The sequence below is a fragment of the Chaetomium tenue genome (genome assembly GCF_020726465.1).
Source record: "Chaetomium tenue strain MPI-SDFR-AT-0079 chromosome Unknown F5144scaffold_4, whole genome shotgun sequence".
NCBI classification, from domain to species: domain Eukaryota; kingdom Fungi; phylum Ascomycota; class Sordariomycetes; order Sordariales; family Chaetomiaceae; genus Chaetomium; species Chaetomium tenue.
In genome coordinates this window covers 2,931,205-2,943,735 of record NW_027117332.1, presented here as the reverse complement: position 1 = coordinate 2,943,735, position 12,531 = coordinate 2,931,205, and the positions used below count along the sequence as shown (strand labels likewise).

At 56.2% G+C, this 12,531-nt stretch overlaps 5 protein-coding genes across 5 annotated transcripts; 3 read left to right on the top strand and 2 right to left on the bottom strand.

The window, feature by feature from the left end:
• Positions 1–2,031: 2,031 nt before the first annotated feature.
• F5144DRAFT_649858 (uncharacterized protein) lies at positions 2,032–2,616 on the top strand (the record flags this gene model as incomplete). Its single annotated transcript, XM_066792983.1, has 1 exon — positions 2,032–2,616. The coding sequence occupies one exon, from the start codon at positions 2,032–2,034 to the stop codon at positions 2,614–2,616; it is 585 nt and encodes a 194-aa protein (XP_066643374.1).
• A 1,722-nt stretch (positions 2,617–4,338) lies between these two features.
• F5144DRAFT_246095 (uncharacterized protein) lies at positions 4,339–4,993 on the top strand. Its single transcript, XM_066783399.1, has 2 exons — positions 4,339–4,647; positions 4,714–4,993. The coding sequence occupies exons 1-2, from the start codon at positions 4,541–4,543 to the stop codon at positions 4,967–4,969; spliced, it is 363 nt and encodes a 120-aa protein (XP_066643373.1). The 5' UTR covers positions 4,339–4,540; the 3' UTR covers positions 4,970–4,993.
• Positions 4,994–5,832: 839 nt separating this feature from the next.
• Positions 5,833–7,527, bottom strand: F5144DRAFT_630128 (Brix domain-containing protein). Its single transcript, XM_066792407.1, has 2 exons — positions 7,046–7,527; positions 5,833–6,993 (listed from the first exon to the last, which is right to left on the bottom strand). Exons 1-2 carry the CDS (start codon positions 7,481–7,483, stop codon positions 6,022–6,024), a joined length of 1,410 nt encoding a protein of 469 aa, XP_066643372.1. The 5' UTR covers positions 7,484–7,527; the 3' UTR covers positions 5,833–6,021.
• Positions 7,528–7,675: 148 nt separating this feature from the next.
• On the top strand, positions 7,676–9,539 carry F5144DRAFT_573389 (ATP-dependent rRNA helicase RRP3). The gene is made up of 5 exons (XM_066788965.1): positions 7,676–7,945; positions 8,000–8,406; positions 8,471–8,509; positions 8,561–9,139; positions 9,195–9,539. Exons 1-5 carry the CDS (start codon positions 7,736–7,738, stop codon positions 9,439–9,441), a joined length of 1,482 nt encoding a protein of 493 aa, XP_066643371.1. The 5' UTR covers positions 7,676–7,735; the 3' UTR covers positions 9,442–9,539.
• F5144DRAFT_573387 (CwfJ C-terminus 2-domain-containing protein-like protein) lies at positions 9,540–12,141 on the bottom strand. The gene has a single exon (XM_066788964.1). The coding sequence runs from the start codon at positions 11,818–11,820 to the stop codon at positions 9,625–9,627; it is 2,196 nt and encodes a 731-aa protein (XP_066643370.1). The 5' UTR covers positions 11,821–12,141; the 3' UTR covers positions 9,540–9,624.
• Between the last annotated feature and the right edge of the window lie 390 nt (positions 12,142–12,531).

Sequence of the window (12,531 nt, the reverse complement as noted above, 5' to 3'; positions counted from 1 at the left end):
GACTTCCCTTTACCCAGCCTATCCTTCCGAATCCTTGTGCATTTCCTAACCCCAGCCCCAGTCCCAGAAGTGATCACCGTGATCATCTTCTGACAGTGCCGGCCCGCAGCGAAAAAAAGTAGATGTCTTTCCGCTTTCCACGCTTGCTTCACTTCATCTATTGCTTGGATTCGTTTGAATCCTGGCCCTAGTAGACGGAGGCCAGCCCATTAAATGTTATTAATTTGAGTAACCACCGCTTCTTCACCGTCCCAGCAATAAACGCCAGCGAGAGTCCTGTAATTTAGAGCGAACGTCGCGAACCTGAGATAAAGTTTCTCCTCGGTTGCCAGTCCTCCCGGATCGAGCAAAGGCTGCGAATCACACATGTCAAGAGTTGATCCGGGCGCATAACCCCTGTCATCTAGAATCATGGAATGTATTGGTGGCGTGCGTGGGCGCCTCCGGGCTCCCGTGTGGTCCGGTCTGATGAGGGTTGGTTGCGCGCCAATGGCCGCGCTCCACCGCGTTCGCTTGCGAGTGTCGCAAGATCTACGTATACGAATGCAATCACGGACGGAGCAAGGCCAGTGTTTCCGTTGTAGCACCAAATATCTCGAACTCCGGTCTCGACATCAGGGAATGGAATGACATGAGATCTTCGAGATAATCGGTCCAGCCAGCCAATATTCTACTTGGTACCAGAACCGCGATTTTGCCTATACTAACCCTAGTATCAATTTCAGCTCTCGCCAGCTCCGGGGACAGGGCCATTCCCCATGTCCTTAATCAGTCATTGGTATGTACGTAGCTTCCATGGGTTTTCAAGAACTGGAGAGCACAATCATGAGCTCCCACGACACTTCTTAACAAGGGGGACCGCGCTCCTCCTACCACTAGAATATACATAGTCTATAGATGATAGGACGACGGCAACCCAGGTGAGGAAAAGGCAGACTCAAGAGGTTATTGACTCTTAATTAGCTCTCGACCCCTAACCCATGCCTCCCATCCATCTGGCTCGGGTCAGTTCCAGCCGATTTTTTTTATTTTCAGTGGACGCAACGGCGGCTTCGAGGTTCGATGCAGGCGCATATCAAGTCCTCAACGGCCAGCGGGGATCGTCCTCCCGGCTCGACGCGACCTCCGGCAGTTGGCTAGGCTAAAATGACTGCCAGGCATGCCAAGGACGCAAGACCAGGAACCAGGGACCACGACGATCCAGCGATCGCCAGGCCAAATACCGATATCGAGAAAAAAGGGGTTAGGGGGCATAAATTAAATGCGGGCGCCAAGGACCTAGAGAATCACCGAAGCTTGTCTGTCCCCTTCGATGCTTTTCTCTGACTGGCAGCGGCTAGAGAGGTTAAGCGAACATGAACGACGGTGTCTGCTCGAAGGTACCAAGTATACGTACAAAGAACAAAAACATACTCAAGAAGGGGCAAGGTGAGGGCGGCGCAAAGCAGCAACGCAGCAAGCCCCCAGGCTTCTTCCAGGGCCTTGCCCCATCAGCCATGTTTTGTGTGGTGGAAAAGTATATGTGGTCCCCCCGGAACCGGGTATTTGTTCAAAAACTCCGTTGATCATCCCCCTGATAATTTATTCGCTGGACGCCGTGCTTCTATCCCGTCCCGATTAGATTAAATTTTGGCCCATGAACCTGCCCCGTCGATGATGCTTGCGATAAGCATCGACATCGCCAAAACCTCGGGGTGCACTTGGACCCAAGGACGGGAATGATGTGATTCAGTGGCGGCACCGAGGTTGGTCCGCATTATACAATGTAGTATCGAGATCCAGGGCCACATTATCCAGTCAAGTATCACCCTGGAGCCGACGATCACATCACCATGGCGCGAGAAGGTGCTGCTGAAGGTTGAATCCATGAACTCGTTGCAAGGAGCTCCACGGTTATATAAGACACCATGACCTGCCCGATTGTCGCTATCTCGGCAGGCCTCTTCAGCTTCACCATCAAGCCCAGAGCCCCAACCTGAGTCCCAAACCACACCGGCACAGTCCGCATCCCCATTCATTCATTCACTCAAGATGACTCGCATCCTCATCAGCGCGCTGGTCGCGGCCGCCGCCGTGCAGCAAGCCGTCGGCGCCCCCATCGCCCAGGGCGGCGGTGGCGAGGAGACCCCGACCGTCTCTCTCCCAACCCCGCCCCAGCCCACCGGCTCCGGGCTGCCCTTCCCGCCCTGGCCGCCATCGGGCTCCGCGCCACCCTGGCCTCCCCGGCCCACCGGCTCCGGCGTGCCCTTCCCCCCGCGTCCCTCAGGCACGGGCGGTCCGGGCCCCTGGCCTCCCCGGCCCACGGGCACCGGCACCCCGCCCCTGCCCCCCTGGCCCATCGGTGGCCCCTTCGAGAACCACAAGCGCTGGGGCGGCGAGGGCCGGCCCCACCCCACCGGCGGCGTCCACCCCCATCCCCATCCCCACCCGACCGGCCACCCGCTCCCGCCCAAGCCGACTGGCGAGCCCCCCAAGCCGACTGGTGAGCCGCCCAAGCCGACGGGCGAGCCGCCCAAGCCGACGGGCGAGCCACCCAAGCCGACGGGCGCCCCTGAGCCGCCCGCCGACGACGACGAGTCGCTCCTCAAGTACCTGGCTCGCCTTCTCCGCACTTAAAGGCGCAAAACATATGGAGGATGGGTAGATGGACGGACGGGAATGCCGACGCGCAACCTGTTGGCAAGGCTTGTGGGGAGGATTCGGGGGGGAGTCGATGGTGTGTGTGTGTGTGTGTGTGTGTGTGTGTGTGTGTTTGTATATTCGGGGACTCCAAGGGTTCCATGCCGGGCTCAGTCAGGTCTTGCTGCTGGCTTGGCTCGCTTCAACACTCTCCCTTTGGGTCTCATTATTTCTTGTTCTTGACTCTCCTTCGGCGCCTTGGCCGGGGTGCCCCCTTTGTTCGATAGGTGGAGGGTGAAGATTTGAGCTAGTTATTTATTGACTGTATCTTTTTTCTCGAGACTTGATGTGTCATGCGCGGTTGGACTTCAAAACAATGGGCATCTCCTTTTTGGTTCTATCTGGTGCCCGTTTCGACCTGTTCCGGTTTTACTTAGTACGTCATCAATACTGTTAGCAATAAAACAGCTTTCTCAGCTATTGAGGGACTGTGTACGAATAATCTGCTCAGCTTGCAACCAATGGTGCATTGATACAACTTCACTTTAATGTGATGTGTGAAGGTAGAAGCTGAAAGGTGAAGCCGTTACACTGGCCTCGTTGGATTGTAGTGCCACAGGCACGCATATTGTAACGCCCAATGTGTCTTCACACTGCATTGTTGTATTGGACGTAAAGGTTATTGCTTTCTTAACGCCGAGGGTGTTGCACGGTAGCACCAGCTTTGGCCGCGAAGCTCCGACGGAGAACGTTGGAGCCGAGCTGAAGACCGGATTAATTCCACGCTAGCCCAAAGCAACTTACCATTCAACAAGCCTCTTCCTGCAGCTCCCACTTTCCGCCCGCCTGCCGCCCGAAGCTGCAGGTTGCGGAAGAGGTTGCATGCGTCGGGGGAGCCAATGGGACTCGCAGTGATTCCAACCGTTACCTCACGTTCTGACTTTACACTTTGTCGTCCTTCAACATGGCAGCAACCTCGCGCTGCAACACAAACAAGTGCGTCAATTATGGAGTATGATCATTGGCCGCCAGTTGCATGATTGGATTACGCGACGTGAGACTGATGCATGACTGCTTCTGTTGCTGAGGGAGAAAGCGTCCAGATTATTAACACACAAAAAGAGTCGAGAAGAATGTGACGCCTGCCTCTCTCTGTTCATCTCGGACGTCAGTCCCACTTGTCAGAGCCAATTCGATATGAAAGGACGGAGGTACGAATAGTTACCTATTTCAGTACTGATGATGCAGACATGTGCAACAGAGCGGGCACTAGCTCTGGCTTCCTAACCACTGTTTTGAATGTTCTGCATGCATCCCGCATCTCGCATCCCGCATGTTTGGCCCGCTCGCCGTATGAAATGTGCCCGATCAACATGATGTAACCAGGGTCCCTGACGTGGCCGCCGCTGGAAACAACCTCGACGACCATCCCGCACCGAGGCAGCCACTCAGCTCCCCGCAAAATATCCGGGGAAGCGGAGGGCCGCGGGCTGGAGGACCCCATACCCCCCACCATCCTCTTCCTCGGCTAATCCACCCCACAGCTTGATGGCTCGAGATGTGCATCATTGCATCGCTCCCACGCACCCAAAACACACCACTGTGGGCCGTTTGTCACACCAGATGCCGACCGGCCGGCCGCTGCCGCATGCTTTTATGAAGCGAGACACCCCCAACCCGTGCCCTGATTCTTTTGAGAGCTGAAGCGGCAGTTCCTGTCTCTCATTTAAAGGAACACATTTGGCACTTTCCCATCCTCCAAGTTCCGCCTCTGTTTCTTTTTAGACTCGCCTAACGCTGCCATCCATCCACTCCCTCCATGAGCTAAGGATTTACCTCCAACTGTCCTTTTAAACTCAGCGGACTGAAAAGCGATTTCACACATTCCAACCACACCACCACCACCACCACCACCACCAAAATGAATCAACCCCCCTCAAGACTCCTGACCACCTCCGCCCGCGTGCACCCACCTTACCTCCCCTACCTACACAACGCCTCCCGCAACCGAGGGAAGAGCCTGAAATGGTACATACTTACCCCCCCCCCCCCCCCTTCCCCAACCCTCAACCCCCAAACTAACCCACCCCCCAGGCTCCCCCCCCTAGCAGCCGCCGTAACAGCCGGCCTCGCCGTCTCCCGCTACCGCGACAGCCTTACCATCACCGCCAACACCAGCACCACCTCTAGTACATCCTCGCCTGCCGCACAACAGGCCGAGGCCGAGGCGGAACGGCGGCGGCGCCACCGCCAGCAGGAGGCGGCCATGGAGGACGCGTATGGCGACCGTGAGAGCTTGGCGGAGCTGGAGAGGGCGTTGGCGGTTTATGAGGCGCAGCGGAGGGGGTAGGGGTAGGCAGGGGGTATGGGGATGGGGGGGTGCGATTTGGGGAGTGGGATTTGAGGGGAGGGTGGCAGGGTGGTTGGGTTGTTGGCTTTGCTGCATGCATCATGGCGTTTTGGGGCGGGTGGTGATATCCGGGCATTTTTTTGGGTTTGGGCCGGGCGTTCGGCTATGGTGTCGGGTCGCGGCATCCGGGTTCGGGATGGCACGGAAATGGATGGAACTTAAATGGGGCGGCTGAGAGCTTGTTTTGCATGTGATTGTGGAATCGGTGAAGTCATTTTCGGGGGTTCAGAATTGGCAAAATGGGTCTTCCAGTGGGTTGTCAAGGCAGTCTGGCATTCAACACAGCATCTCTTCTCGGTTGAGCATTTTCCGTCGCCGCTTACTTCAGTTTACAATCCAAATACATACCGTCCACTTCATTATTATGGCCTTTCTGGGAGCAGTTCGTAGATTGAGGAATTGAGTTTCTGGGAAAGGCCGTTACAAGTGAGGTGAAGCTAGCCCTTGTTGATGAGACGGAAGTGGTAAAGTAAACAAAAGTCCCCAACAGAAGACATTTAATGTATTACCACATTCAATGGCGCTAGCAGAAAAAGCTCTATAACAACGAAAGACCGAGGATTGAGAAACAGCGATAACCATTGTTGTTCTAAACACACACGATCATATTAGCACCGGTTTTTGAAATTTAAATCTACCCCTTTCAACGTTACCGGCCGTCACTGGACAACCGTCTTCCTTCCGGTCAGTCATTGTTGTGCGGGAAACCGAAGCGGCGGAAAGAACGCGAAGATTATGTCGGGAAATACAAATTATTAGAGCCAGTTGCTAGTTACTTTTCGATCTAATCCTCTTGATATGACGAGCGAAATGTGTCAGTGGCCTTGGAAGCAGTTTGTAGCCTTCAATCTGAAACGTTTTAACGCACAAAGACAAGATCACAATCAACTGGACGCCAACTACGTGCGCTATTCCTCAAAAATACTCCAAGGGATAGGAACACCATTAGATATAAAAGCCCGGCCAACGAGGAAAGGACAGCATTTTTACAACTATCTCTTCAGAGATTTCCTTTTTGAGCTCCTTCCTTTCGCAATTTCTTCCTCCTCATCCTCCCACTCGCCCCTGTCCTCCATCTCGGTATTGACCTGCTCTTCGGCGTCGCCCGCTAGCCCCTCGCTGTCAAAGTCGTCTTCGTTGTACATGTCGCTATCGTACTCATCCACGTCCATTTCATCATCATCCTTATCCCCACCCCCACCAGCCTTTTTGTTCCCCGCCTTTTCCTTGCGCTTCTTCTCAACGTTCTCCTTCTGCTGCTTTTTGCGGGCCTCTTTCTCCCTCTTGCGCTGATCCCACCTCTTTTCCAGCTCCTTAATCTCCTCCTTCGACTTGTGGACATACTCGTGCCACATGACCTTGCCCGAGCAAATGCCCTCCTCGACCTTGGTCATGCGCAGCCGCATCCGAGGTCCCAGCTCAACCAGCTTCACAGCCCGCCGCTCGACGTTGTCGTTGGCGCCCTCCTCGTCATCGTCGCTGTCCTGCTCGGCAGCCCTGGCCTTGCCGCTGTGGACTCTCTTCGCAGCCGTCTCCAGAATCTCAACCTCGGCGTCCGTGTCGGCTTCGCTTCCGCTCGTTCCGTCCGTCATGTATCCCTCGCCGTCTTCGCCACCAATCATGAACTCTGAGATATCCTTCAGCTTCCCAAGGTTCGGGAGACCCCCCTTCTTTCCCTTCTTGGATTTCAGCATCTTTTCAGCGGCGTTCAACCGTCTCAACGGCCTCGAGAGGCCAACCGATTTTGTTGTGATCGCGTAGTGCCGGAAGTTCACGATGAACGTCCCGTCGTCTGATTGTTCGCGGTTCAGGAGCAATACTCTCCTGATCGACTTTAGGGGTGTTGCTTGGGGGTTGATCGGGGGGAAGAGGGACTGAAAGGCGGTCGTAGTGAGAGACTCAAGGTGTCGGGGTACCTTGGAATTTGCATCGGAGGAGGGATTGCTGAAGTTGTTCATGACGAGCTCGGGGGTGGTTAGCGGGGATGTCTAGAACATTGGGAGCCGTGGTCCTTACCAATGGAGGCGTGATGTACTCTTTTCCGCCGCCCTTCGGGTGCCTTTGCGCCCTTTGTACATCCTTGGTGAGGGAGTACTTTTCGACCCTGAAATGGAATGTAGGGCCGCGCGGCGCAACCGCCAGCCGCAGATTGGTGTTCCCGGACTCGGACCTTGAGAAAAGGAGGAGATGGGTGACTCCGAGGGGGCCGCACATGGTGACATAATCCCGTAACCTATTACCCTTCCGCTCCTTTAGGCGTGTCGCTGTACCAGGTTCCATCACACGTCGGACATCGGTGGCCAACTGACTGATGCTGGTTCCAACTTCGCCGGCGCCGATGCGAATAACCATGCTCTTCGGATCTTTCGAGTTCGCATGGCCATTGATCGCTGTCGGCGTGACAGGATTTGTCGCGCCAACATGGGTTCTCTTTTTTGAGCGTCTTTTGGCCATGGTGTCTGATACTGAGGGTGGTGTTGTTGTTCTGATGATCTGGATGCAGCTCAAAGACCAATTGACTGCTGGGACAGTTGCAGGCGGGCAAAAATTTCGGTGGGGCCGCGCTTATCTTGCATGCCCCACCGCCGATAAGCCCGCAATTTTGGGAGCATCACTCCCTCGATCATCGCCGTCCTTCAAAGTTGAAGCAACAAAAAGAGGATTTTGCATCACAGGCCGACACTTATCCGAAAGGAGGAGCCCACCATGTCGACCAAACGTAGGAAGGTCTCTTCCGGCAATGGGGCCATAAAAGAAGCCTCAATTCAGATCCAAAAACCCAAAACAAAACCTCAACCTGTAACAGCAGCAGTCGAACCATCCCCGGTACCAAACTCTGAGGTCGAGTCAGAGACTATAGACGATGCGTCGGGGGAGGGGAATGAGGAGCCTGCCCCAAAAACATTCCAAGACTTGGTACGCAACGTCCATTTCTCCGCGTTCGAGCATAGTAATTAATAGTAAGGCTAGGGCATCGTTGACTCCCTCTGCGACGCTTGCAACGAGCTTGGATGGAAGAAACCGACCCCAATCCAGCAGGAATCGATTCCACTTGCCTTACAAGACCGCGACATCATCGGCCTTGCCGAGACCGGTAGCGGTAAAACGGGTGCATTTGCCCTCCCGATTCTCCAAGCCCTTCTCGACAAGCCACAACCTCTGTTCGCCCTCGTGCTCGCCCCAACAAGAGAGCTGGCAGCCCAAATTGCGCAATCCTTTGAGGCGCTGGGCTCTCTGATATCGCTTCGATGTGCTCTGATTCTGGGTGGCTTGGACATGGTACAACAGGCTATTGCGCTGGGAAAGAAGCCGCACGTGGTGGTTGCGACGCCCGGTCGGCTGTTGGACCATTTGGAGAAGACGAAGGGATTCAGCCTGTGAGTCTGCTCGGAACCCTATGGTTCTCGGATCTGGGGAAACCCGTACTAACTGTATGCTTAGGCGGAACCTCCGCTACCTGGTCATGGATGAGGCCGATCGGTAAAAATCCTGTTTCTTACTTACCCCTTAATAACTTGCTAACAACCGCAGTCTCCTCGACATGGACTTCGGCCCGATTCTGGACAAGATCCTCAAGTTCCTCCCCAGAGAACGGAGGACCTTTCTCTTTTCCGCTACTATGTCGAGCAAAGTTGAGAGCCTGCAGCGCGCCTGTTTGCGCGACCCCTTGAAAGTCAGCATCTCGTCATCGAAGTACCAGACCGTTTCGACTCTCGTTCAGAACTATGTCTTCATCCCGCACACCCACAAGGACACCTACTTGATCTACCTCTGCAACGAGTTCGCGGGCCAAACCATCATCATCTTCACCCGCACCGTGATCGAGACCCAGCGGATTGCCATCCTGCTCCGCACGCTCGGCATGGGTGCCATCCCGTTGCACGGCGGCCTCTCGCAGTCGGCCCGTCTCGGCGCCCTGAACAAGTTCCGCGCCGGCTCCCGCGACATTCTTGTGGCCACCGACGTCGCTGCTCGTGGTCTCGATATCCCCAACGTCGACTGCGTCCTCAACCTGGACCTCCCCGGGGACTCCAAGACGTACGTGCATCGTGTGGGTCGTACGGCGCGTGCTGGCCGATCGGGGCACGCAATCAGCTTCGTCACGCAGTAGTAAGTTTACACGATTCTAGGCCGGAAACTGCTCCCTGATGCTGACTGTTACCAGTGATCTCGAACTGTGGCTACGCATCGAGGCGGCGTTGGGCACCAGATTGAAGGAGTATTCCTTGGAGAAGGACGACGTCATGGTTTTCAGACCACGGGTGGAAGAGGCACAGCGGATAGCGAAGACCGAGATCAAGGCGCTGATGGAAGATCGCGGAAAGAAGGGCTCGGTGTTGAAGGGCGGGAAGGGGCGGAAGAGAGGGCCACCTGGGTCGAGCCGGGATCATATGGACGCCGAGGAAGGTTGATCAACACGGCGAGTTGGAGCTGTGGAGGTTTGGTCGGAAAAGTCCCGGTTTTCACGGAGTTTGGCATTAATATGGCGTTCAGGTGTCATGTACCGATTATTTAGTGTACTAAGATTGACAAACACCCATGCTTGAAATCCTTATTATTTTAATGAACCACGCCGCCATCCCTCCCATCACCCATTACCCAGCCTCGGTGAGCACCCTTGTCCAGTCAAACTTCCGCCACCTCTTCTTGAACCCCTCCACGCGGTCATCATTCCTCGACCACCGCCCCTGCCGCTTAATCACATCCGGCTCGCAATCCAACATCCCGCCAATAATCTCACGCGCAAACAAATCCCCCTTCGGCCAGCGTTCCGCATCCTCCACCACATGGCCCAACCCCCCATCCAAATCAAACCACACATGAAAATACGGCATCTCGCGCGCCAGCGTCCTGCGAAACGCCAACTTCCCCAACCCCTCGCGCGCCCTTTTCCCCGTATCAATAATCTTGCGATGCTGCGCCCACTCCTCGTCCGCCGCGAGCATGGCCTCGCGGAAGAAGGCGGGCGCGGTGGCGCCGAGGTCGTAGGGCACGGGCACGGCCACCAGCGCGGCGTGCTGGCGCCGGTGGGGCGCGGCCGCGTTCTCGTAGAACAGCACCTCGCGCCCCTGCTCGTGGTACGCCCGCGTCAGGCTCTTCATGAAGTTGCGGAGTTCTTCCCATTCGTCGTCGTCGCATTCGAGGAGGTTGGTGCGGTGGCTGAGCGGGGCGATGACCGCGCCGCCTTCGGCGCCGGTGAGTTCCGGGGCGGTGGGGAGGGTGAGGTAGGTGCGGGTTGCGAGGGCGATGACGGGGGCGAGGGGGAGGTGTTGTGGTGGGGCGCGGTCTTCGTGGAAGCAGAGGGGGCAGGTGTCGAGGATGCGGTTGAGTTTTTTGTATTCGGTCACGGCGATGTTTTTGAGGGAGGAGTCGGTCTTGTGGACGCGCTTGGCGAGCTTGGCGGCGTTTTCGTCGAGGTATTCGAGGTCGTTGTCGAAGCGCGCGTCTTTGGCGATGCGCTCGGCGAGGCGGAGCCCTTCCCCCCCGGCTTGTCCGCGCGTGCGGCGCTCTTCGCGGAGCATATCCTCGATAGACATGTCTTCGTTCGCCTCGATCTGACCGCGTTCAACGCCGCGCTTGGTGGTGACTGCCTTGACTTCGCCGCGGGCACCGGCGAGCATGCGGTTGTGGGAAGCGTCGAGGACGACGGCGTTGTTGGAAACGGCGCCGGTGCTGAAGGCGGCCATAGCGGCGTTGTATTCCGCCTCGAGCTTCGCGGCATCGGGGGCGTTGCGAAGTTTCGCCTTCATCAGCTGAGCACGCATGCGGTTGAGGGCGGATTGGTCCATTGGCGGGGCCGGCTGGATCATATCCTCGATAACCACGCCCTGCTCGGGTTCTGGAGATGGAGAGCGGGCTGGTGCCCGCCGAGCCGTGGCCAGTCGCTCCGCATACAGCTCGCCAGTCGGCTTCTCTTTGCCGACGTAGCCTTCGCCGTACACACCACGCCTGTCCATCTCCACCTTCTCCTCCCTGGCCTCGTCAAACTCCCGTAGGCTACCGAATCTCTCCTCGGCGACCTCATCAACCGGGCGATTTGTTTGTTCCGCAATGGTGTACACCGCCTTGAGTTTCGTCATCCGCCACTGCGATCCCTCGTCGCCAAATTTGTAGTTCACTTCCCTTGTGCCAGATTCTTCTGTTTGCTCAAGGCTCTGCACCTCGCCCAGGCCTCGATTGAGCTCCCGCTTGTGTAACACCCTTGGTGGTTCTTCTCTCACGGGTGACGGACTCTTCCGCTTCCCTCCTCTTTGAACGTAGTCAATATCCAATGCCGAGGGCGCCGTCATCCAGGAGTCTCGAAGAAGGGGCGTAGCGTTGGCTGGGGTCTTCTCTTCGTCGGGGATGGGAAGATCCTCCTTGGGGTCTGATAATTTGAGGTCCTTGATATCTTTCGTCCCCCGCCTTTCGCGGCCGTTCTCCTCTCTGCCTCTGGAGCGCTCTCTTGACCTGTGCCGGTGCCTATGCCGATGCCTAGATTCTTCTTCTGGGTCGTCTCGGGAATGGCGTGAGCGTTTGTGACGGTGCTTGTCCTCGTCCGGATCATCGTCTCGGGATCGGTGATGACTGCGCCTATCTTTGTCTCCATTGCGTACACTGCGGTCGTCTCTATCCCTCTCTGAATCGCGGTGCCTGTGTCTCTCGCTGGTTCGGTCGCGTTCTGAGGAACGATCGCGACGATGGTGGTGCCTATGTTTCCGTTCGCGCCGTTCTTCTTTTTCACGGGCGGCGCGTTCTTCCTCGGCCTTTTCGGCAGCAAGCGCCTTTTCAAAAGCTTCTAAACTGTCCATTATCGTAGTGTCGGGTTCGATGCGCAAGTATGTGTTGCGAGTCAATTGAACGCCAAGACCAACTGTTGATGGATGTTGGAGTGACGTCGCTGTCAGAAGTGCATGTGGGACGTGCACGCTGGGTGTCACTGAGCCCAGAGAGCTTTCGGGCCCCACTTCTGGGCGTTCTCAGGTTCATTGGTAGCTGTTGATCGCTTCCATCTGTACTGAGACGAAACCATGCTACTTTTGATCCGACTTTTCCCTTATTTCTCTTATTGCTTTTTAATCCTAGAGAAACATATCAACCCCCCCTAAAACCCCCCCTAGGACAGGGTGAATAGCTAGGAATACATACATTATCAACTCAGCTTCCCCCAGGGTCCAACCCCACCCACACCTTGGCACAGTGCCCGTTCACTGTGTGTCTGGACCAGCCAAAACCGCCACTTTTTCGGAGACTGGGCTTTGTCTCCTGGCTTGTGCCTTGTGGGGGTTCCTATTTTCGTCTTGGTCGCCTGAAGTCGGACAACCACTTGATCCAATTGAACTCAACGGTAACGTCACGCAACAAATCGATATCAGGTAGTGTACGTCACCCCTTCCTCTCCCATTCCGACGCTGTCGGGGCCAGATGGATGGGGGCAGGGGGCTGAGCCATCGGCAGTTGTCTTCCCGTCTTTAGTTAAGTGGGAGACTCGTGTGTATGGGCCTCTCTGCCTGTCGCTGAGT